The sequence below is a fragment of the Biomphalaria glabrata genome, chromosome 6 (assembly GCF_947242115.1).
Source record: "Biomphalaria glabrata chromosome 6, xgBioGlab47.1, whole genome shotgun sequence".
Classification (NCBI taxonomy): Eukaryota; Metazoa; Mollusca; class Gastropoda; family Planorbidae; genus Biomphalaria; species Biomphalaria glabrata.
In genome coordinates, this window is record NC_074716.1 from 38,697,241 (window position 1) to 38,724,084 (window position 26,844).

The 26,844-nt window shown below is 36.0% G+C and overlaps 1 protein-coding gene across 1 annotated transcript; it reads left to right on the plus strand.

The window, feature by feature from the left end:
• Positions 1-663: 663 nt before the first annotated feature.
• Positions 664-25,094, plus strand: LOC106074744 (porimin-like). Its single transcript, XM_013235580.2, has 2 exons — positions 664-948; positions 23,360-25,094. Exons 1-2 carry the CDS (start codon positions 882-884, stop codon positions 23,839-23,841), a joined length of 549 nt encoding a protein of 182 aa, XP_013091034.2. The 5' UTR covers positions 664-881; the 3' UTR covers positions 23,842-25,094.
• Positions 25,095-26,844: the final 1,750 nt, after the last annotated feature.

Below are 26,844 nucleotides of genomic sequence, written 5' to 3' on the forward strand. Positions count from 1 at the left end.
TAGGATTCTAGGCCTATCATGTGAATATTATTTGTAGATCTATACATTCTTGAACCAGGATTCTAGGCCTATCATGTGAATATTATTTGTAGATTTATACATTCTTGAACTAGGATTCTAGGCCTATCATGTGAATATTATTTGTAGATCTATACATTCTTGAACCAGGATTCTAGGCCTATCATGTGAATATTATTTGTAGATCTATACATTCTTGAACCAGGATTCTAGGCCTATCATGTGAATATTATTTGTAGATCTATACATTCTTGAACCAGGACTCTTTCTCGGGGGGAGGGGATGGGTCGGGGTAGAAAATGTTTCATTTGTTAAGACCTAACATTCATTAGTTATTGAGAAAAAAAATTCTCCATCAGTTGTATAAAGGAGGTATTGTCTTTTAAAGTATTTTCTTTGGTTTTTCTTGTTTATTTGCACAGGACACACTATTTCTATTGGTCACTGTAAAACACATAACCATGTGACAAACACTTGATCTGTTTGTTATGTATGATCAAGATCGGAGACACCTCAATATAACACTACTTCGCCTCTGTTCAGCGCCGCTATCTGGAGTCAGGATCCTATCAGTAAGTAGATCTATAGATTCACAATCAGCTGATTATAATTCAACAAACTTATCATCGTCGCCTTATAAAATCGTATCCTGGCTGTCAGCGTCCTTTCCCGCCCTCCCCAGCAGGCTTATGGTTAGGCTCGTCCAGCACAGCACACAGGACAGTTAGGCAAAACAAAACAACATCCCGGCTCAAAACTTGAACGTACCGCTATTGTTTCTTCGGCTACTCGGCGATCTTGTGGACGTGCTTCTAAGACACTTGATTCAGTTTAGTCATTCTTTTGTGTCATTCGTTTTGAGAATGAAGTCTCTTGTGTTTGTTTTCGCTGTTGGGCTGTGTCTGTTCTACAACCATTTGCCATTACAAGGTAAGAGACACAGATCTCTAGAGAAGTGTTCTTGTATCTAGATGAAGATCTTATGACTTTATTTTTTTACTTTATTACAAATTTACACCCTTAACTTGAGTTAATTTTCAATAAAGCTTTGAGGAAATGTTTTTTTTTAAATTAGCTTATTGATTTGATAAGAAAGGGGATTAGAATAGATGGTCAAGTGTTTTAGATGTGGGTTCAAGTCCTTGTACACGTAATGCTGTGTTGCTCGGGATGTAAACATGTCTGCTCAGTATGACCATTGTTTTAGAAATGTAGGTCGTTGTACTAGGCCACACAACGCCCTCATCTAGGAGTGAAATAAAAACTTTGACCTGTTCTTTAAACATCTTCATGGATGTCTCCTCATAGTTTAGATTCTGTATTTGTTCAAACTATTTCCAAGTCAATTGAACTCAAGACGTCCAGAACGGAAACAAACAAAATAGAAAATATACTTTTTCTTGTAAAACAAAGTAGAAAATATACTTTTTCTTATAAAACAATATAGAAAATATACTTTTTCTTATAAAACAAAATAGAAAATATACTTTTTCTTATAAAACAAAATAGAAAATATACTTTTTCTTATATAACAAAATAGAAAAACTACCTTTTTTGTGTGTGTATAAAACAATGATTTTGCAAGGGAAAGAACTGCACATTTACTGCATATGTCTCAATACTGTAATACTTAGGGCCTCGAATGTGTTTGCGAGGTCAGCTGTCACTATCTCTCGAATGACATAACGAAAGGTTATACTGTTATCTTAAAAACTTCCATAGTCGCTTGACCTCTAGCTAAGATTTTCATATTGTGCTCTTTTTTTGTTCCACTTTCATTTTTGATAACTTGGGTTAGTGGCACCGAGATAATAATGATAATAATAATAATTATTATGTTAGAAAAGAACGAGTATTCATTCTCAGGCGAAGCCAGGGTCGAGTTTCGTTATAGGGAAACAAAATTCATCGTAGTCCCTTTATCAGTTTCCACTGAGGAATTTTCTGGTGATGTGGCAGGTCTGCAGCAGTATCGCCCTCTGACAGGTAGCGAAAATGCTCTTAGGAATGCCAAGGGCCTTGAAGGTATCTGTGAGGTCAGTTGTTATTATCCCCTCGGTTGATATAACAATGAGGTATATTGTTGTTTTAGATAATTTCCCTAAACGCTTAATCTCCAAGCCAAGGTTCCCATATTTTTGTTGTTTTTTTCAGCTCAGTTTTTTTTTTTAAATTATGAGATAGCGGTACAACGATGTCAATAATGGTAGCGGCCTTTTCCTTTTTTTATCGATGACTCACCCACATTTCCACATTTTCGGCAGTTGCCAACAATATTGAGTTTTAGGATATGTTTCTCGTAATTTTGTGTCCTAATTACCCTGTCTTGTATTGCTGTAACAAAGCCTTTAGTTTCAGAGTATATATGATCTGCTTTGAGCCCTGCTAAGGAAGCAGCCTTGTCAATGTTGTCCCCATGTAATGAAGCCGGGAATTTTCCGTGGAGTGTTTTTTTTTTCTTTCCATTGGTGAATCTCATGCCCTACGTCGTCAAAATCGACATTAACATCAACATTGTGTAGGTTCAGAGGGTCACATCATAGTCGTATTTGCGTAGGAAGGAAACTAGTTCATTGCTGGAGGCGTGCAGTTTTTATCGTATTTTTTAAACTTGCGTCTTACACAGTTTGAAGATGTTTTGCACTCCATTACCTCCATCCTTCCAGGGTAGGTATAACCTTATGGTGGAGGACTTGGGGTGTATACATTGAAATTTGGTTAATAATTTCCTCGTGAGCCTGTCAAGGTCATGTAGGTCGGTGTCAGATCATTTGATGATACCGAATGTATAGAGGAGCACTGGGACGGCTCAGATATTTATTTATTTATTATTATTTTTATTATTATTATTATTATTATTCTAGTTGGCCTCCTTCAGTCGTAGAGTGACTATGGTTCATCTCGAACACTTTTTCACGTGGCTGTGGAGGCCTATTTCGGAGAGATACTCCCGTCCACAAATACCGCTATTGTATTGCTCCTTCAAGCTTAGTGAGAAATCCATTTTGTGAGCATGTGGGAACAATACAACGATGGTTTAGCCCTTATTTAATAGCTAAGTCAATATCTAATTTAAAATAACTAGTCTAAATCTGGATTCGAACACTAGCCCTCTCAATTATGTAAGCAGGTGGCTCATATCCCCCTGCCACACAGTACAATGTTCGTGTTTTTTTAAAGTAAACTTGAAAATCAACTTTGGCTTGTTTTCAAATCGTTATCAGTAATGGTAAAATGTGTGTTAAGCTTCAGGAAGCTGTAAACTTTATTACAATGTGTTCATTGATAGATAACTTTACAACTCCGGATGCCATGGGCTGAGTGGTTGACGCTGGTTACCATTATTCTGTTCACGTTTAGTTTAGATATTTCTAGGAAAAGAAAGCATGAGACTTGTCGGGAAATAGGTCAGGACGTAGCGGCTCAGGATGTGCAATAGTTGTATCACAGTCTTATCTGCTATTGTTTTTGTGTTGTCTGTCTGTACGTCTATTTGTCCGCCCGTCCGCCCCGTTTAGATCGCAAAAGCTAGAAAAGATATTGAAAATCTGATATTATGATATTTTAGAACTTTAAAAGTTCTCGAGCTACGCCAGCTATTTTCTTTTTAGAAAGCAAACGTTTAACTTTAAATATGAAAACAGTTTCCATTAAAAATACATTTTTACAATTGTTCACCATTAACAATAAAAAAAAGAGTAGAGACTGTTTAAATAAGGGAGACAATTTTTCTTTATATTTAAAAACAAAATTATGCAAACGATTTTGATTTTGGCAATGTTTATATTACCTCGCTTTGTATGTTTCTTGGATGTTTCTATGCTTTGCAATCGATTTTTCAACCATTTCTACACATCTAATCATCATCAAATTTTGCACACAAGCTCATGATCGATGACAACACAGGAATCAATAAATAAAATTCAACTCACTCACCTAGATAATGTGAAAGAAGCATTAATGTAGACAGCGAGAGCTATATGTACATTGATGTAATGATTATATCAAAGGCTGTATACTAATGTAAACATTATGTTAATGTAAAGTATATATCAAAAGACTGTGCTAATGTAAAGATTATATCAAAGACTGTATTCTAATGTAAAGATTATATCTAAGACTTATATTAATGTAAAGTATATATCAAAAGACTATATGCTAATGTAAAGATTATATTGAAGACTGTATGTTTATGTAAAGAATATATCAAAGACTGTATGTTAATGCAAAGATTTATCAAAGATTGTATGCTAATGTAAAGAACCTCCGACCCCCCCCCCCTCCAGCTACGCACATGGTTTCCACACAAACTATCTTTTAAACCTTTGTTTGAAGTGATTCGGACATCCACTATTGTACCATAGGCTCGTTCCTTTGTTATTATTTGAAGTTAAAATAACAAGCTTTGTTTTCTGTGATCATTGTCAAACATTATTTAAATAACAAGCTTTGTTTTCTGTGATCATTGTCAAACATTATTTAAATAACAAGCTTTGTTTTCTGTGATCATTGTCAAACATTATTTAAATAACAAGCTTTGTTTTCTGTGATCATTGTCAAACATTATTTAAATAACAAGCTTTGTTTTCTGTGATCATTGTCAAACATTATTTAAATAACAAGCTTTGTTTTCTGTGATCATTGTCGAACATTATTTAAATAACACGCTTTGTTTTCTATGATCATTGTCAAACATTATTTAAATAACACGCGTTGTTTTCTGTGATCATTGTCAAACATTATTTAAATAACAAGCTTTGTTTTCTGTGATCATTGTCAAACATTATTTAAATAACAAGCTTTGTTTTCTGTGATCATTGTCGAACATTATTTAAATAACACGCTTTGTTTTCTATGATCATTGTCAAACATTATTTAAATAACACGCTTTGTTTTCTGTGATCATTGTCAAACATTATTTAAATAACAAGCTTTGTTTTCTGTGATCATTGTCAAACATTATTTAAATAACAAGCTTTGTTTTCTGTGATCATTGTCGAACATTATTTAAATAACACGCTTTGTTTTCTATGATCATTGTCAAACATTATTTAAATAACACGCTTTGTTTTCTATGATCATTGTCAAACATTATTTAAATAACACGCTTTGTTTTCTATGATCATTGTCAAACATTATTTAAATAACACGCTTTGTTTTCTGTGATCATTGTCAAACATTATTTAAATAACAAGCTTTGTTTTCTGTGATCATTGTCAAACATTATTTAAATAACACGCTTTGTTTTCTGTGATCATTGTCAAACATTATTTAAATAACAAGCTTTGTTTTCTGTGATCATTGTCAAACATTATTTAAATAACACGCTTTGTTTTCTGTGATCATTGTCAAACATTATTTAAATAACAAGCTTTGTTTTCTGTGATCATTGTCAAACATTATTTAAATAACAAGCTTTGTTTTCTGTGATCATTGTCAAACATTATTTAAATAACAAGCTTTGTTTTCTGTGATCATTGTCAAACATTATTTAAATAACAAGCTTTGTTTTCTATGATCATTGTCAAACATTATTTAAATAACAAGCTTTGTTTTCTGTGATCATTGTCAAACATTATTTAAATAACAAGCTTTGTTTTCTGTGATCATTGTTGAACATTATTTAAATAACACGCTTTGTTTTCTATGATCATTGTCAAACATTATTTAAATAACACGCTTTGTTTTCTATGATCATTGTCAAACATTATTTAAATAACATGCTTTGTTTTCTATGATCATTGTCAAACATTATTTAAATAACACGCTTTGTTTTCTGTGATCATTGTCAAACATTATTTAAATAACAAGCTTTGTTTTCTGTGATCATTGTCAAACATTATTTAAATAACATGCTTTGTTTTCTGTGATCATTGTCAAACATTATTTAAATAACAAGCTTTGTTTTCTGTGATCATTGTCAAACATTATTTAAATAACACGCTTTGTTTTCTGTGATCATTGTCAAACATTATTTAAATAACAAGCTTTGTTTTCTGTGATCATTGTCAAACATTATTTAAATAACAAGCTTTGTTTTCTGTGATCATTGTCAAACATTATTTAAATAACAAGCTTTGTTTTCTGTGATCATTGTCAAACATTATTTAAATAACAAGCTTTGTTTTCTATGATCATTGTCAAACATTATTTAAATAACAAGCTTTGTTTTCTGTGATCATTGTCAAACATTATTTAAATAACAAGCTTTGTTTTCTGTGATCATTGTCAAACATTATTTCTTTGATTTGCATTGCCAGGAAAATGTTCGACTTCATTGCTCTTCAAGAATGTTATGTTACTAGCAGTGGCGTAGCTAGAAATTTACCATCATTTTTGGGCCCGGGGGGGCTTGACCTCTTAGGAGGCCCCTGTATTTTGCGTAATATTTAATATTCAATGTAAAAAAACACTCGTTTGGGGGCTACCCTCAAGTGGCGGCCCTGGGGGATTATCTAATTCTCCCCCTCCCTCGCTACTACCTAGCTACGCCTCTGGCTACTAGCGGATAGTACGAAGACTCAAAAAAACAAAGATTTACTGCTGCAGGGGTAAACGACTGTATAGAAAATACGAAAAACATGCATATATGTAACCCTGCCGGACCAAGTAAAACGAAGGACGTTTGGGCCACGAGGTTACAAGGTTATTATTCTTCGTAAATATAGCTATCTATATAGCTCCTAATACAAGGTTACAAAGACAGTTTGTGTGGAAACACAAACTTAAAATCGGCCCCCGAAGTGGTCCACCCAGGCAGGCTTCAATATTTTCAGAAAGAACATCCAAATGAAATTATATCAAAGACAAATGAGAGATAAGAATGGAGAAAGAAGGTTGACAGATCTTGTGCAGTGCCCCAATGGTGCTGCAGATCAAAGGATAGGTGCAAGTGAATGCAAAGTTAGATGTGAACCTGGCCTAATTAGTTCCCGCTTCAGACCTTGTGGTCTATAGGGCAGATGATGTAAAGTTCATCTGTTTTTGTGGCTTACGGTTAACGAGGATGTCATGTAGCCAGCACAACGACCAACCGTCTTTACTTTTCCCCAACTAATGTCAGGTACCCATTAGAGCTGGGTAGACTCAGAGGCGCCCAAGGATTCCGAAGTTGAAAATCCCAGTCTTCGAACCCGGGACCCTCGGTTCGGAAGATAGGCGCATTACCGAGCCTCTCTGGTCTTCACTTAATGTAATTTTTTTGAAAATACTGATTCCTATATTCGAATTTTTGTATATCAATGTGTGCTACCATTAAAGTTGAAGAAAATGAAGTTTATAAGATTACTATTCGTTTTAAATTAGGTTTAACTTATAATGCATACTAATTAGCTTTTTCTCTTTAAAAAACTGCTTGCATAATTGATTTTAAAAATTAGATTTTTCGCTTTCAGGAAAAAAAAAGTAGCCATTGCATCAGAACTTTGAATGGTCTAAAATATTGTGATGTCGGATTTTCAATATCTTTTCTAGTTTACGAGATCTAAACGGGACAGACGGACAGAAATTTCGCACAAAACTAATAGCGTCTTTTCCCCTTTCCGTGATCTTTGAAAGAGTCGTCGAGCTCTTTCTGAAGCCATTTGCTGCCAGCAGTTTTCCTCTGGAAAGAGCAAACTTGATACATTTGTATTTAGAACGCAAGTTTTTGTCTAAAGTCTAAAGTCTTCTTTGCTCTCGATTTCATGACAGATGTAACAAACTGTGGTGCAGTGAGTTGTTCAGTGGTCTCTCTGTCTCACCAAATCTGTTTCAACACGATTTCTGTCTCAAGATCTGTCTCTCATCAAGGTCTCTGTTTGTCTGTTCGTCTGTCTGGACCAGTTGGAAAGAGGGAGAAATAACGGGGTATCTGGATGATCGCTTTTTAAATGTATTTTTAAAAAAAGGGGGGGGGGAACGTGCTGAATTCGAGCTTGTGGGCTAAAGCCTTCTCAGGTCTCTCAAACCAACGCGGTAACAGCTCTGCTAGCGAACAGTCTATGAACAGCTTATACCACCACTTCAGTCAAGTACTGTTACTTTTGCTTGAATTTTTTTTTTATTGATTCTTGTGTTGTCAGGTAAGAAATTTCAGCTTGATCCGAGATAGGGTGTCGGAGAAATAACGTGTACAAACTTTTGGCCAGACAGATAGACACACAGACACACAGAGTTGATATAAGCTTTGTAAAAAAATATTCTTAAGTTTGCTTATGTCTTGTTTTGTGTTTCTCTTTGTCTTGTTAAGGAGATTATAAAAAGAAAAGGCTTTCACTTCTTTTGTTTCGCTTAAAACAACAACAAGGGATAATGAAAAGAAAAAAAAAAGTAAAAAAGCTAGGACATTGTTCTACGGGTCATCTTCACCTGTTTCGTAGTAGTTGAACTGTTGGGAAACCACACATGATCTGTCGATCGTTTTTCTCCATTCCTCTCTGTCTTTTGCCTTGGATACGATTCTCTTTCAAAGTCAGGCCAGTCCATTCTTTGACATTTATCTTCTAATCGCTTTCTCCGTCTGCCTCTTCTTTTTTTTCCCTGGTACTGTTCCCTAAAGGAAGGTCTTTGCGAGCCCTGAGTAGTTTGTGATATTGCCTTAAAGTTTTATAGGACATGAATGCTATCTTTTTTTTTTCTTTTTAATCTGTCAGCTATTGCGCTTAGATAGGGGCCTATCGGATAGAAAGTGGCGTATCATGTCGTTATTTTGTTATGCATTGGAGTGTTACTTATAAAATCATACAATTATAGTATCTTTACATTTGCATCTTCCTGTTCTAGAGTTTAGTGTTATTATTGTTGTTATTATTTTTATTATTCTTCGTAAATATAGCTATCTATCCACGCTACAAAGTTATGGACATAAAACATGATAGCTCCTAATGCAATGTATGGGTGTTATCTTAGTGTGGCTTCTTAGACTATTAGAGCTCTATCGACATTCTCGTCTTAATTGGGACAGACATAACTGTTGTTCAAACTCACAGATAGATAATGGCAGTCGACAATGTAAGGAACAGCGTGTCAACTGAACACAGTCTCAGTTTGAAAACAACACCAGGGGCTTTTCAGTTGTTGTTGCTACTTCATCCATTAGAGCAAACTAGTGGCTCGGTGCGTGTTGCTTTTTTTACTGTGTCTTTTGGTACTCTTTGTGTCTGTGTGTGTGTGTGTGTGTGTTTGTTATGAGTGTTATCTAGCTATCACTGAAGAGTGCGTGGACTGCAGGGGGCGTCACAGTGAGACGTCAGACAGTGAAACTTATGTGTGTTGGAATGTATATGTGAGTATGTGTGTGTTTGAATGCATTTGTGAGTATGTGTGTGTTTTAATGCATATGTATGTAGATTTCTCAACTCAGAAAAAGATACTGTACATCTCTTTACTGTACATCTCTTTACTGTATATCGTTGTTTAGTTGCTTTGAATATCTGTATAACTGACGAGCCAATGAGCGATTATAAATACTCACTATGTGGTGACGCTTGCAATATTTATTTGTTACAAATCTTGTATCAACTCTGTCTGTCTGGGTGGAATCTTTGACACTTTTTTTCTCCCACTTCCCATTCTTGGATCTAGTTGAATATTTTCACATTTCTTCTTTGTCGATGACAACACACGAATCCACACAAACAAAAATTAACCCATTAGTTAATCAATTAGTCGTAACTAATTCAATTTGTTTTATATAGAAAAGTACTAAAATAAGGGGAGATAGGCATTGCAATAATGGGAAATATGACAGACTGAGTGGCATTGGTTCAGGGCCGAACTGGATGTTAAAATCGGCCTGGGCATTACCATACGATTCGGCCCACAACTTGATTGCATATGATAAGCATAAAACTGAATGCACGTGTGCAAGCCTAGGTTTCAATAACGTATTGTTTTAACATGTAGACTTTAGAGACTATAGGAAATCTCAATGTGTCAAAATAAAAATTCTTCAGTGCATCGCAATCTTCATTAGTTGATTACATTATTTTGATATAACTAAAAGTGTGAAGCCTAACATTTGATGGCTGCCTTTTCGTGTGTTACGCGCTCGGGAGTGTCTCCTCGATGGTCCCAGGTTCGAGCTCTGCCCGCCACCCACTTACAAATATTGCAGCATTAGCACTAACCCAAAAGCCAATTATTTACCCTGAAAAAAGTGTACCCACAATTCACTTATAGCCATTGGAGTAGATATTACATCAATTCCTTACGTAAATTGTTAATGCCTACTCGGGTAGGTCAACGCCAAAATGACATGATTGTTTCACAACACTACTCTACTATTTTGTCATCGCATTTAGAGACACTCAATTAATACAAGACACCTGAATTTGAAGGCGCACATGCATTTCCAGGAATTAGAGTTTTAAGTCTGCATCTGTGTGGATAGGAGTTAGTGTCTCTAAGTCGTCTACCTTGATCTCCAGGAGTAAGTCGAGTTGAGAATGTTCCTTGGTGAAAGTTGTTTTGAGATTCAGCCACGTTCATTGAATGTTTTTTTTAGACAGGATAATCCAACTATGAGTCAATTTTGGTAACAGTGGATTTACAGATTGCGGTATACAGCACTACATAATAGCATAGCACATTCTTCATTCCATATGATAGGACGAATTTGTACAAATTCTCCTTCTTCCCTAGTGCTATTAGAGCATGGAATAGGTTGCCTGAGCCAGCCAGGAAAACCAGTGGCTTGGCAGAATTGAAGTCATTGAATGAATGATGCATGTCGCGCTGGACGTAATCGTCTTTTTTTTTTTTTAAGTAACGTCTGTATTATATATGATAAGATTAAGAAATACTCCATTTTAAGTTCAGGGTCCCGTTTTAGATTCACACGAGTATGTTCACACTAAGTTTGACTTCTATAGGTCTGTAAATAAAATGTAGGTCTTATGTTGTTTGTTAATCTCTTATTCTGTAAAGAGAATAGAATTTCAGGATTTGCGGCGATTATTACAGTTAATTATTTAAAGATATTTTATCAAAGTTAAGGCGATATCAATCACGTTTACGAGACTTATTGACATTTAATGTTACCCATTCGGCAGCCCCACCGACCCATTTTGGAGGCGCGGTGGCGGAGCAGGAAAAGCGTTCGATTCCTGGTGGGATTTTAATAACGGGATATTTGGGCGCCTCTGAGTGCACCCAGCTCTAATGGGTACCTGATATTAGTCACCCAGCTCTAAAGGGTACCTGACATTAGTCACCCAGCTCTAATGGGTACCTGACATTAGTCACCCAGCTCTAATGGGTAGATGACATTAGTCATCCAGCTCTAATGGGTACCTGACATTAGTCACTCAGCTCTAATGGGTACCTGACATAAGTCACCCAGCTCTAATGGGTACCTGACATTAGTCACCCAGCTCTAATGGGTACCTGACATTAGTCACCCAGCTCTAATGGGTACTTGACATTAGTCACCCAGCTCAAATGGGTACCTGACATTAGTTGGGGACAAGTAAAGGCGGTTGGTCGTTGTGCTGGTCACATGACACCCTCGTTAACAGTGGGCCACAGAAACACATGCCCTTAATATCATCTCCCCTATAGATCACATGGTCTGAATGGGGAACTTTACTTTACTTTACCGGCCCATTTAGGCACCGGTCCAGCGGGCATTAGCCCAGTTGCTCATGTAGCCAGCTTGCCCCTGTGTTTGTTGTCACAAAAAAAAAAAGATATGTGTTTACATTTTGAGTATCCAATGACGAACACACAAAAGTTTAAAAATCCATGCGATTAATTACCATGACGGGACGGGGCAGCAATAAAAAGAAGATATATTTACGTTTTCTGATTGATTGTTTCTAGATGGCTACTTAGTTGTGTGTACTGTCGTCTCGATGCTCCTGTGTTCGAACCCAGTATTAGTGCGCTAGTAAAATTATCAAGGCGGTCAGCCGAGATAAAGGAATTAAAATAAGATGAACAAATACATACATGGTTGCATCAACGATTAATTGAGCAACGTAGCATTAATAGATTAATGCAATACATAAATATACACATATGCCATGTTTATGTTTTCTACTTACGACAGTGAGAAATACACAATGCACTAATCAATATAAATGAAATAATGAAATACACATGATAATATACAGTGAGAAATATGCACAAAGTATTTAAGATGGAACTGTGATTAAGTTTAGCTTACCACCAGGTATTCCTCTAAGAGTAAGAATAAATGAAATAGTCCAGACTCGATTGCCAGCGATAGAGAAATGAGCGGGTCTGGTTTGATTTAGTCTACCTTATAAAGGTCCTGAAAGAGGCGGGTGGAAACAGGAAATGTCCTAGGCTAAGAATTATCTCTCACGTGGGTGAATTTGACTCGAGATGGGAGTCGCACCTTGAAGTGTCACGAGGCGTGTTGACCCGAGTAATCTCTTTTATCAAAGAGAGACGTGGGAGAGGGGGGAAGAAAGAGTGACTTGCATTCCAGCCAAGGTGTTGTCAACTGCGACCGTCAGACATCCGGCGGGTAAGACCAAAGAGACTGTGTGTTCATCTTTCCCCGATCAAGGAAAGTGAAAGGACGCTGCATACCTATCTCCTGGTGGTGGACTAAGTCTAGCCTGAAGAGGAAAAGGTGGGGCGGGTGAAGGAATTGGGGGTAGAACGGGGAAATAATTAAAATAAAAAAAATAAATAATAATTAATGCTGTGATAAAATTGAGTGACTCTGACAGCAAGCTTTTGACTTGTCACAACAGGGTTGTTTTTTTACAAAGCTTATATCAACTCTGTCTGTCTGTCTGGTAAAACGTTTGTACACGTAATTTCTCCCACACCCAATTTCGTATCAAGCTTAAATTGTGCACAATTATTTCTTGTACCTGACAAAACATAGAGAAAACATATTTTCATAAGCACTTCGCTAGCACAGGCTTGGGGAGGCTTGAGGAAGCTTAAGGAGGCTTGAGGAGGCTTGAGCCCTCGAGTTCGTATTCAGGTCTTTCAACATTTTTTTTATATAAATGCATTTAAAAAGCGAGCACGGTAATATTAACTCAGATTCCCCATTCCTTCTCCCTCCACCCCTTTTCCAACTGGTCTAGACAAATGATATGATCTTAGCGCATTTAGAAAGCTAAAACAGGAAATTGCGCTAAACTAAAACAATCAATAAAAATACTTCGAATCGCAAAGATTTATGATTGTAAGTCAAGATCAATTACAAATTTAATGACATGACTGATCCAAAGTAATAGGGTTTGTTGCTAAACATAAAAATTATATATATGTCAGACGTGAATAGCCCAATTTTTCTGTAAAAGAAATTACAAAAGTCATTTCTCTATAGAAGAAGTTACGAAGGCTATATAATTTACAACCACAGACCTATATATACTACAATAAATATAGATTTTTGATTTCTAGTTACGATTTATTTTGGTAGGTGCTGATTTACTACTACATACCAAGTATTAGAGTTTAGAAAAACCCAGGTTCCTTTCTATTAGCTAACACCGCATATCCTATCTCTATTTGTATATTTAGATCTGTCGAGGTTCGACACCCGACTCGGGCAGAGTTGTGTTTACTGAGCGCCTAAAGGCAGCACGGAAAACCAACTCCTAGATACCCCCTCCCCCCCCCCCACTGGTCCACAAATGAGATTGGACCAAAGCGCTCTGAGCATGCTATAAGCATGAAAGTAGCGCTATATAAAAGCTATAATAATAATAATAATAATAATAATATAATAAAATTCTAGTCTAGATCATGGACGTAGCCAGGGGTGGGGGGTTGACCCCCTGCGGAATCGGAATTTAGTGACTGATTTTTTGCTTTGATTTTGTTTATTTTACGTGAGATTTTAATACTAAACCATCACTTGCCCCAGCACAACCAATGGGGGTTTTGAGTTTAAACCCCCCTACCAGGAGGTTTTGAGTTTAAAACCCCCTACAAGGGGGGTTCGAGTTTAAAACCCCCTACCATGGGGGGGGGGTTTGAGTTTAAAAACCCCTACCTGGGGTTTTTACAGTTAAATTCCCCTCTTCTATAAAACAAAACAAAAAAAATGCAAACAAAAATCCCCAAATTCCAAGAGTACAGTTAAGGAAGATTTTGATTTTAAACCCCCTCCAAAATATACGATAAACTGAAAATGTTATGAGCGTAGCTAAATGGGTATTGACTTAGACTTTAGTTTAAACCCCACTTCAGCGGGGTTTGAAGGATAAAAATACCTCTTTAATAATAAAAACAAAGCAAATTATACACTCAACATGTTATGAGTGTAGTCAAAGAAGTTTAGAGTTTAAACTCCCCTCAGGTGGGGTTAGAAGCTAAAAAGTACCTCCTCAATGTCAATAAAAGCAAATTACTTTCTCTAATATCTATGAGCGTAGCCAAAGGGTTTGAGTTTAAACCCCCCGCCAGGGGGTTTGAGGATAAAAAATACATCTTCAGTGTAAGAAAAAAAGCAAATTACGTACTCAAAATGCTATGAGCATTGCCAATAGGGGTTTTGAGTTTAACCCACCTTCAGGGGGTTTGATGCTAAAAATACCTCTTCAATATAAAAAAAAGCAAATTACACACTAAGATTATTTGAGCGTAGCCAATCCAATCGGAGTTTTGAGTTTAAACCCCTCTCCTACAGATGGCCTTTTTTTAAAGTTTAAAACCCCTCCAGATGGTTTTGAGTTTAAGATCCCCCTACAGAGCATTTTGAGGTGGAAAACCCCCAACAGATGATTTTGTCGATAAAACTTCTCTTTTCGATATAAAATCTAAAGCAAACTACAGTCACCTGATTTCAAGAGCGTATTCAAGAGAGGTTACACATTCTTACCAGTGGCCGGGCTCCACTAATAAAGTGTAGTGAATAGTCATCTGCCGAAATTGAAAAATACTAAATGTGGCTCAACAAAGATGGCTAAGACAGATTTTAGGAGTCAGTTATAGTCAAGTTATAGAGATCGGGTCTAAATCAAGGAAATTCTATGCCGAACTGGGAGTCGACCACTTAGTAAGATTGTGAGAGAGCGTCGCATGAGGTTTGCGGGGCTTGTTGTCCGACAAAATGAATTACGCATAAGAGTTGCGATGACATCTAGTACAACTTGACGCCACACATTCATGGAGGTTTGCAGGTGGGAAGAGACTTCAGACATTACCAGGGACAGATTTTTATGGAAACAGCTTGACGGCAAATGCTCCGAACGGCGCGGGAGGGTCTAAGTCAGTAAGAACTTTTTAATAGCAAGAAAATGCAGTGTAGATACCTCAGAATATACATTTTGTTGGCTTTCAATACCAGAAATAGTGCTTGGCGACGGGGCTTCGCCCCGCGCTGGGGGAGCTGCTAGCGCTCTCCCAGACCACCCTTGCTAGTAATGGCGGGGAATCTACAATTTTTCCACTAACTCCAGGAAGAACCTATTCTAATGCACAATAATGTCTTCCAAAAGAATGAAGGTTCAGAATGTAATAAAGATTATGAACACACACACACACATAAATACATATAAATTTTTTTTCGCCGGGGGGGGGGTCGAGGGGGAAGTCCTAACCCCCCCCCCCCCGAAAAAAATCCTGGCTACGCCCATGGTCTAGATCTATATATAAAAATCGAATAGATCTAGTAATAGTATAGTGTTGAAGGTCTATTTTGTTGATGAGTATATATATGTTACTGGTGCATGCGAGTCCATATGACACAACAACAGAATGAATCAAGAATATACTTAATAACGCAGGCTGATAACTTCAACAATTTAATAAACAATAAAAAGGGCACAGTCCTCTGTCGTCGCTAGCCTAGCGTCGTCCTCTTAGGCGTCTTGTCCGTTATTCTTCTTGTTCGTAATCCTACTCTGTTCTTACTCGTCACATTACTTAGGAAAAACCCGATTCACATCAACTTCTACGCATCTTGTGTCATTACATATTTCCTCCCCCCTTTATCAAAAAAAAATTTTTTTGTCAATTTTTTTTTTTTCAGTCTAAAACACTATCCCTACTGTCATGTCTGTACAATATACATGGCCAAAATTTTGGGGAAAGACAAAACAAACACATATCTTGATCTTGATGGACATCATCATGTTTCCCATCTTCATCAGTTCCTGGTGTCCATGTTTCTATGTCACAAAGTTCACCCTGTAGCTGAATGTTGACACCAAGAAAACAATATGTACAGTTCCAATACAGTTATTGGTAAGAAAATATCCGATATACGGTGTTCTAATCATCACTCATGTCATTGACGATAAAATAGTATAGTCCAGTGTAATAGTTTCACCAACCAATAGTACTAAGTCCATCAAGACATGTATACAGTCCCCATACGACGATGCCTTTGTCGATTCCACAGACATAAAACAGAGTTTTTCAGAATAAATACACATGTATATAGTCCACATACGAAGATGCCTTTGCTGACTCCATAGGCATAAAACAGAGTTTTTCAGAGTAAATACTGTTATTGGCTATATTTGCATGGTCGATCGCCTCACATCACACCAAACCCTTCCTGTCAGACAAAATGTAATAATTGTGTCAAAACAGCTTTCCAAATTATTCTACCTAACTTTTTTGTTGGGTACCAATAAGTATATTTTCTCTCCACTTACCATTTCCAAACTGACCTAGCCTTTTACTAATGAATGATAATGATTATATAAAAAAATAATGACTGTAGATGATCATACTTACTTTAATTTATACCTTTGACTTTAATTCTTGAAAATTTTTTTTAATTATCTCCCTTGATTTAATAAAATTCCCAATTTATATTTTACTGAGTTATCTTCCTTTAAAGGAAATAAAATGTAGTATTCACATATATAAACAACTTATTCATACCCATTGACTAGAACATATACATATATGCATAAACAAATCAAGATGAATAATCATTATTTACAATAGTTTATCTCACTGTAACTCTTCAAAGTATTTCTCTTTCTCATTAACATGGTCTTATGAGTGCCATACTATAGCATACAAATAAATATCATAACATATACAACTTATTTACAATCTAAAAGAACTCAACATGTTCATGCACTATACAATTAAACCATTACTAGTATATATATATCTATATATACTTATAAGTAAACCATCAAGAATTTACTTTCTCCAACTATATTCTGCTTCTCTATTTCTTCTTTGGTAAGGTCTATATGACCTACAATTGTCCCTTGTACCCTGGTACTCATCAGAGTTACATCTTCTCTGAGGGTTCCCTCTATGATACTGTCTATCATAGGCATTGCTATCAAAATTTCTGCCATACTCATAATGGTCAGATCTTCTATCTGAATAGTCATAACTTCTGCATTGCCTGGCAATATGTCCCTTTCTTTGACATTTAAAACAAATAATGTTTCTTCTCATTTTACCATAAGAATTTCTTTGTCTCATTTTGTATTCATGTCTTCTATTCCAGTTATCTATTTCTCTTTGAGTCAGTTCCTTTAGTCCATGTATATTGCCTAAAAGCAAATCATGAGACAATCCTGGTATTGCTAAACCTTTACAATAACCAGTATAAAATGGTGTTTCTAAGAAAACTTTACAGGCTTGATAGCGCTTTATACTGCCATCTATTAACCTTACTTTTTTCTCATAGCCTAATAAACAATCTGGTTTAACTAAGTTACTCCTAATTCCAACTGTACTGCATCCCGAATCTTTGACAAACCTCATAGGTTTCCCATTGATAAAACCAGAGTGTACTCTCACTCTGTTAGTTCCATCTTCAACAAAATTTATTTCTTCTATACCCATACAATAGTTCATCTCTTCTACTTCTTCACTTTCACTACTTTCTCTACTGTCCCTATCATTGGTGAAATACACTCTACTTTTGTTATTTCTGTTTCTGTTCTCTTTAAACTCAACTTTCCTACTCTGCTTTCTGTAATTATCCCTATTTTCTGATCTATTGTAATTCACTTTTTTACAGTGTGCTGCAATATGTCCTCTACCTTGACAATTAAAACAGATTATCTCTCTATAGTTAGTATTATCTCTATTTCTATCATTTCTGCTTTCATGTCTATCTTTACTCTTAGTTTCTTTACTATATCCTACAAAATCAATGTGTTTCTTGTCTTTATTTGAAAATGAATTATTAGGATAAGCACTGCTGTAGGTTCTCATAATAATAACTATGTCCTCTAAAGTTTTTGGTTTTCTCTCTTTTATAAATGACTGTAACTGAGATTCACATTTGTTTGTAAAGTTATCTATCAAAATAAAGTTTTTAAGTCCCTCATAGCTTTGATCAATTTGCTCAAATGACATCCATTTACTGAAATAATCTTTTTCAAGATTTACTGTTGTTTGAGGATCTATCTGACTACTAGGAAAATTTTCAAAATATTTTTTCCTAAATGTACTGGCATTATGACCATAGGCATTAAGAAGCTCTTTCTTTAATATATCATAACTATTCTGAATGGTATGATCATGGTTCTGACAAATAGTTAATGCTTGACCTTGAACAAAATCAAGTAAGATTTGAGACCATTCATTTTCTCTTATGTTACAACTGCTCATTTTGATCTCAAAACGCTTTAAATAGTCTGAAATACTGTCTTTATCTTCTTGAAAGGGCTGCATTTTCTTTTTCAGCCAATGATTAGTACTTTGATTATTACTATTATTGGTTTCAATCTGATTGTCTGGGGCATTGGTAGTATTAATATTAGATCTATCATTAGTATTATTGCTATTAACTTTTTGTTTATTTTGTTCAGCTTCAATTCTCAATTTCTCAAGATCATATTGTAATTTCCTATCTGCTTCTTCTTTTATTAATTGTGCTTCCCTATCTTTTTCTTTCTCCCTTATCTGATCTATTCTATCTCTCTCTATTGTCACCATTTGCTGTACATAGCCAGTTAGGTCCTTCCCTTTAAGTTCTAATTGTTTAGCCTCAGCAATAATTTGCTGGCGAAAAGTCTCCATATAATCAAAGTTTGGAGCTGTTGCCATTATGCTTATTTTATTTTAAACAATGTCTCAATATAGTTTTGATATGGCCTCCCTATTGGCCTAAATATCACAATTTAGTTTTCACAAAAACTCACTTTCAAATACTTCTTGTAATATATATATATTTAAATACCTTTGCTCAATGTTATATAAACAAATATTACCTCAGTGGACTTACTCACAGCCACAATACTTGAATACAACTCAAAATTTTATATCACCTTAATTCAGTGGACTTACTTTAGGCCACATAAACAAATATCATATACCTTTATCAATACCTTAATACTTAATTCAATGGACTTACTTCTTGCCAATAAATACCCCTAGGACTATTCTAGTCACTAGTCTAGATTCAATACAACTTCAATACAACTTCAATACAACTTCAAATAGATAAATCAATATTATACCTCCAACAGTAAATCACAATCCAGTGATACTGACAAAAAATTTTATTCTGACCAATTAGACTGTGTTTAAACACATATCTATAAAATAATGTCAACCGATTAAATCGGGACAAAAGATCTATATATAAATACTTACTCCTTAGACTCAGTTGTCTTCAGGATAAAATAGATCTAAGGCTCTCATAGGTATAACAATTTAGTTAATACCTGGAAACAATCTAGAATTTATAATCTAGATTAAACGTGGCTTACCTTATCTACTTAAGATAAAATTACTAATATATAATTAGAATAATGTAAAATAAACATAATAAGACACAAAAAAAATAAATCTATTCTAATGAGATGAGACTTTTTAGAGGAAGTATACACTGAAAGAGACAAATAAAGATGACTTCAACTGACTTCTAAAAAAAATAAAATGTACGTTGATACGAACAAAACAAGACAATCTAAACAATCATCGAGACTTTATTAAATGGAGCAGGTCCACTTTCTAATGTGTCCTATAATGACGCCCTTATCAGGCAACCTGCTCTTAACAAAGATCTACTGTCCCTAAAATAGACTTAATTTAATAATAATGGAGAGAAAAAATAAACTTATCTTTAGTTAGATCCCCTTTGTTCAGTCCACGGAGCTACAACGGTCAGTTCCACACAAGTTCCCCACTGTCTTAGTCTTAGGCAAGGCAAGGTGTGCTCCCACAAAGGCTATTCGACAGGCAGTACTGAGTTAGGCCAATCTCTCCTGGTGCTGCCACAGTATGGTACGAATCTCAGATAAAGTCCTCTGGTCAGGTTCCAAGGTTCCGGTTCCACTTGATGATCTGTTGGTGCTGGCTTCTGTCTTCAGGTCAGGAACATAAGTCAATACTGAGACAAGCTGGTGGTGCTGTCTCAAGAGAGGTAAAAAAAAATGACAAAGTCCAACTCTCTCTTTTGATGAAGATAAATGAGTCAACTTTACAAGTTGAATAGATGGTCACGCAGTGTGGTAGTAGGGTATACCATCACTTGTGTGTAGATTAGATTGTAAGCTCAGCAACACTGCAACAGTCAATTAATAGCTTGAAAAACAAACCTGACAAGGTGACTCGATCCAACGGTCAGCTTGTAGACTCTAGATACTAGATATGTAGACTCAGATGACTTTCCGTACTCACAATAAACAGATAAACCTGACAAAATGAGGTATCTTCACTCTTGAGGTATAGCCTATAGTATAGATAGAGGTATACTGACGACGGACTGCCCTAGTCCTAGATCACTTCAACGGACGAAATAGTTCTGGATTCAGACACAATGAATAGATATAGTCAATATAGATCTATATATAGATCCAGGTTCAATCTAAAAATATCTAACCTGGCTGACAAAGCTAGACGCTGGTAACGGTTTCGAATTTTCTCTAATAGAAAGTCTAGATCCACTGGAACAAAGATGCCAAAATCCAGCTGCAGTCCAGATAATTAGCACAGACGTAGGGTAGATCTAGTAGAAATAAACGAATGTTACTCCAGTACTTCTCCAGTGTACTTCGCCAAGTGTAGAACTGTAGATATATCCAGAACACGAAGTTAACTAGATTGTAGATCAAAATGACGCCCTGGCCGTCGGGGGTCGCCACATCTGTTGATGGTCTATTTTGTTGATGAGTATATATATGTTACTGGTGCATGCGAGTCCATATGACACAACAACAGAATGAATCAAGAATATACTTAATAACGCAGGCTGATAACTTCAACAATTTAATAAACAATAAAAAGGGCACAGTCCTCTGTCGTCGCTAGCCTAGCGTCGTCCTCTTAGGCGTCTTGTCCGTTATTCTTCTTGTTCGTAATCCTACTCTGTTCTTACTCGTCACATTACTTAGGAAAAACCCGATTCACATCAACTTCTACGCATCTTGTGTCATTACAATAGATTATATCTTGAGACTAATTTGCCGAGTCTAGCCTATGCTATGCCTATAGTCAGTTTTTATTAGAATAAATTCTATATATATTACTAAAGACTAAAGTTTATTAATTAATAGATTATCAGATATAGACATATGACATATATCTAATAATACTGTAATACATTTACCATACTCTATACTTAATCAACTAGACTAGAGATCTATCTATAGATCTATCTATTATCTAGTAAATCCAGATCTTTACAATATTCATTATAATACTTCTACTTATTTAATAAGTTAATAGGCCTAATTAGATTTAGATGATTAGATCTATTATAGTTTATTAATAGATTTACTTTTCAATGCCTAGACCTAATAATAAAATTGCTATTAATATCTAATGACTGATTTGTTTTATTTGTAATAGGCCTACTAGATTTAGGTCTAGACTCTACTTAAATTTAGTCTAAAATAATGACTGTCTAAGACTCTAGATGATTGAGACTTTCACATATAGGTGTTGTTAATAATACGGCATGTCGGCTGAAAGTAAGCTGTATACAAAGTATACATATATAAAGTGATTTTTTTTGTAAAAACAAAAAAATAGGTGCCGGTACTCAGTGATAGATTGCCTAACTTTCAACTAACAATAAATTAACAATTAACGTTGAAATACAAGAAAAGTAATAATTTTTCCCGACATTGAAAAAAGGTGCCCGTACCCCGTACCGATGAGTACCGTAACAAAAATATATGTATATCTCAATCTTCTTTCATTTAACTTTTTTTTTTTTTTTGCGGAGTTATTGCTACTTAATACATTAATACCGGATCGATTCATATAGGGCCTAAGTATACATGAAGGATCTCGAGCATTGGATAAATTTATTTTTTAAATACAAAGTTTTATGGAAGAGGCAATATATTAGTTGTTTGAAGTTTGTAACTTCTTAAATTCAGGCTAAAAATATCGAAGCCTACATTTTTACACTCATTGTTTAGCAAACAATTAGAAGAGAATGACTGACTCATAATGTACCTTGTGTACATTTGCAAAAACACAAACTCTCTTTGTAATCTTATCAGACTTTCAAAACTATTAAAAAAAAACTTAGTGATTATTTTTACTGTATAATTCTATTTATTATTCCTTTTTAAAAAAAGGATATACACAGAAATTTGCCATATGACTTTGTCTAACCGAAAAAAATGAAACTTACGTCTATTTATAGTTATTTTTAATTACCTAGTACTATAAAATATATTGAACTAACACGTACATTCATCATAATGCAGCCATGTGATTTTTCGTTTATGAACATAGCATTATTTACGACCAATATTTTAGAAAGGCTGCTTGGAGAAATCAGGTATACCCATTAGGAGAATAACCCTTTTCTCAAGAAAAATTCAAGAAACAGACACAAAATAGACAGTGACATTCATAACAAACTAATATTCAAAATTGATTAGAGTAACACATTTTTAACTTATCATTTAAAGTTTAAAATCACTATAATATTTTTCAACAATTTTTTTGTGTATGAAATTGTGTATCGGAAAATGCCGGGTACTTGAAATAAGCTAGTCCTAAAAAAACAACACAGATACTCATCAAATAAGATACTGTAAATGTGTAGTTTAACGCGCTAGTTTCAGGTCTTTTCTTTTTATAGCCTCTATCGGGTTTGATCACAACTACCCGTATTTTTGTGCAGAATTTTTTTCTCTATCAGGCACACTTAAAATTATAGCATAATAATGTCAGTTTAATTTAAAGAGAGAACTGAAAAATGCAAAGATATATAAGGAAAAAAGCCACTTGCGGCCCAAAACTTTTTAATCAAAGAAACGAAACGGACTAGTCCAACAAACCCTATTGATACAAACACTTGTCATAAGTTCTTTGTTCTTCGTTTTGTTCTTATATGTGGTTGTATGTTGTGCGTGTGTGGGGAACTCTATTACACACATACACACTTTTACATCAATAGTCATCCATTGAAACTTCTTACAAGTCACTCAAAAGATAATTTTTTAACTTTTTTTTTTTAAACTTTCAGGCGCTCCACTAGCACAGCCAGAGGCAACTGATATTACGACCGCAGCTACAAATATAACTACAGCAAGTACAACTAAAGCACCCACAACGACTGCGACAACGACGAATACACCCACAACATCCCCAACAACCGTTACCACTGCGTCTACAGTCAACACCACCGGGCACGTGACCACTCTCGTCACATCTAACACCACTAGCCACAATGTGACCACCGGAGCCCCATCCAGCACCACTGAGCACACCAGCTACACCACGATTGCCCCACACAACAGCACAAGCACATACGTTACCAGTCCCTCCACCAAAGGGAGCACCACCTCCCCCATCTCCACCACCACGGAGAAGCACTCTTCCGGTTCCTCCTTTGACGTCGGTTCCTTCTTTGGGGGCATTGGCTTAATGGTGGGCCTGATCATCATTGCGGCAATAGCATACCAGTGCTACAAACGGCGCTCATCAGAAGGCTACAAGTCCATGTAATGAATGAACTTGTCTTAAAGCAATGCAAGAGAAAAGGAAAAGGAGGGAAAACTTAATGCTGAAAAGAGCACACTACCCAACTCCATTTAGCTCCCTTTGTGAGTGAGCTCTCCAATGAAAGTTCTGATGTGCCTTAACTAATGACATGTATTATGATTAAGATGTGTGTGTGTGCGTGTTTCTATGCGTGTGAGTGTGGGGTATAAACATAAGTCAATGTATGCTTAGTTAGTTCTAGTCCGCATTGTAAATAATCTTTTAATACGATTTAAAAAATGTGTAAGGACCATTTGAAATTTGATAAAATGGATACTGTACGGACAGGTGGAAGAAAATTTGAGCTTCCTAATTTAGCTTGACTTTTTTTCTCGTGCGGGCCAGATGTAACCCGCGGACTGTAGTTCTAACACATATATGCAATGTTGAAGAGGTATAGCATGTACAAGATGTCCACAAAGTTCTCTAGTCAATAAAAGGATGTAGACTAAACAAATATCAGGTTTTCATGATGTTACAGAATGTAGAATGTTTTAGCACTTCGTAACATGTAGCACCATTCAAATAATGTACCATGTGAATTTTAACATTTTGGAACGGTTAGCACCATTTGACTGTTAGCAATGTGTGACAGTTAGCACCATGTGACGTTTAGCAACACGTGACGTTTATCGCTATGTGACTGTTAGCTTCAAGTGACGCTTAACATATTCTAACATAAGTCGAATATATTCACGAAGCCATTACAGTAGCATTGACCCCAAGTAATAGCAGCGAGTGTACACTTTGACACTGGGTATTAACTGGTGACTGATTCACAACATTGACATGACACCAGGGCCGGCCTTAGGCATAGGCAAACTAGGCATCCGCCTAGGGCCTCAGATTGGTGGGGGCCCTGCTTATGACAAAATATTTTTAGAGAAAAAACAGCGTAACTTGGTTCAGATATACTCTAAACATAGCATGTCTGCTAGACTATCTCTATGGCTCAAGGTTTATCAATTAAAGTTTAGATTTACTTGTTAGAATTTGTCAAAGTCATATTTGTTGATTTCGATATACTATAGATACAAATATGTTTGCGTGGTTTTAATTTCTCGTTATTTATTTTTAATTTTCATTTGGGGCCACCAAAGTCACTTCGCCTAGGGCCTCCGACCACCTAAGGACGGCTCTGATGACACCCTGGACAAGACAGTGACCCTACAACGTGACTCGTGTTTCTGTTGGAATAATAAATGCAAGTGTTTATACTCAATCTCTTCATTGGTTTTGTGTATGTGTGCCTCAATAATGCCATCAACCCATGTCACGTATTTTAATTGAACCTTGTGTTGTTCACACAATCAGCTAGACTTTATGGTCTCTCGGAGTAACCTTACAGTTGTAGGTTCGGAGCTGCCTCTCTATCGATACACTGAAGAAACACTGTATTCGTTTAGAATTTAGTATCTTCAAACTCTATCCAAATGAAATACTCCTGCGATGTATACCATTTACGTCAAACACGCAGCGCCTGTTCAAATCTTCTAGGTAGTAAAAATAGCTTGACTAACAAAAACTATCAATATCGGCAGAGCACAGTGAACAAAAAAAATCATCAATGACTATACTAATTACTGACTTATGACCATCTTGCCTCTATCGGGCAGGAAGAGTGTTTCTTACATTTGCTATAAATGTGACATGAGCATTGGCAATGTGTGGGTAGAGAGTTTCAGATTTAGGTTTCCCATGTATTGAAAGGTCCTTGTAAAGACTTATTGGTAGCTTCATAATAGTAAGGGAAAACTTAGGAAAATATATTGACATTTCTGTTCAGAAAAGGGTGTTAGGAGAAATGCAATATTTAATTGAGCAACACACTACAGTTGAGGGACATGTAGTTACGTCAAGGATATAGATGTTTACTTTGTTTATGTATTATTATAATCGGTTAGTATTAGGATTTTGAGGCGACACAGACTCGACTGGGGCCCATTCCACATTAAAGTTTGAATTGTTCAACGGTTAGGACTTAGTTCTTTACGTCGTCACCATCATCACCAAACTCCATTAGAGTGAGGGCTTGAGAGGCTTGAAACATCTCTTACAAATGCCCTGGACAGAAACCCTGCTCTTTTGCGTAGTGTATACATACAGGTCGAGAAAGTATGGTCTTCAAGACCTGTCGAAACAGAGATCAGCAAGTCTGGGGCAGTCGAACAGAATAGGAGACAGTTTCCTCTTATTCACCGCAGCGGAGGCACATTGAGTCATAGTTTGGACATAGCCGTGAGAAATATGAGCCAACAGGACAGCGGCCTGTCCTGCACTGTGTTATAATAGCTTACTCAGGCCTGGACAGCCTCCATCAAAGGCGGTCAGGGAGCCTCATGCGCTCCGAGACTCTGCGGGCTTTTTGGGACTTTTTCCTGCACTCAAACCACTCTTCCATTTCTTTTTTGTTTAAATTAAAGCCAGAGCATGATGGAAACTTGCAGCCTGCTAGGTAGGTGGTGTTAGCCATCCCTGGTGGGCCAAGGAGTCTGCAATGGTGTTGCCAGTCACTTCTTTGTGACTCGGCACCCGTTGCATTATTACAGGGGTGCCATAGCCTTGATTTATGTTGTGTGAAGCCATGATGACAGTGTCTATTTTGGGGGCCATGGTCCAAGGCTTTGCAAAGCCTTTATATGATATTTTAGGTTTTTGGAACATCGGCACAATTTAGGTCATGTCTTGCCCATAATCCCACAAGGGTTATTTCCCCTTTATAGCTCAAGAGCTATATTTTTAAACCTAAGTTATTAAAAATAAGGTCCATTCATAGCTCAAATAGTAAAGATTTATGAAATTTAATACAAATCTGTTGTCAATATCTATATATTCACAATGACTTTGCCCTATCTCAAATCACATTTTCGTTGTTAACCCCAACTCTCCGATAAAGGCCCCAGTATTTATTATACATAGACATTACGGAGCAGTGTTTTTAAGTTCTCTATTTTAAATATTTCCCAC

Bases quoted from the DNA above. Each gene is read 5' to 3' on its own strand.
- LOC106074744 (XM_013235580.2), top strand. From the start codon at position 882: ATGAAGTCTCTTGTGTTTGTTTTCGCTGTTGGGCTGTGTCTGTTCTAC. The intron at 949-23,359 runs GTAAGAGACACA...TTAAACTTTCAG, and splicing joins CAACCATTTGCCATTACAAG to GCGCTCCACTAGCACAGCCA.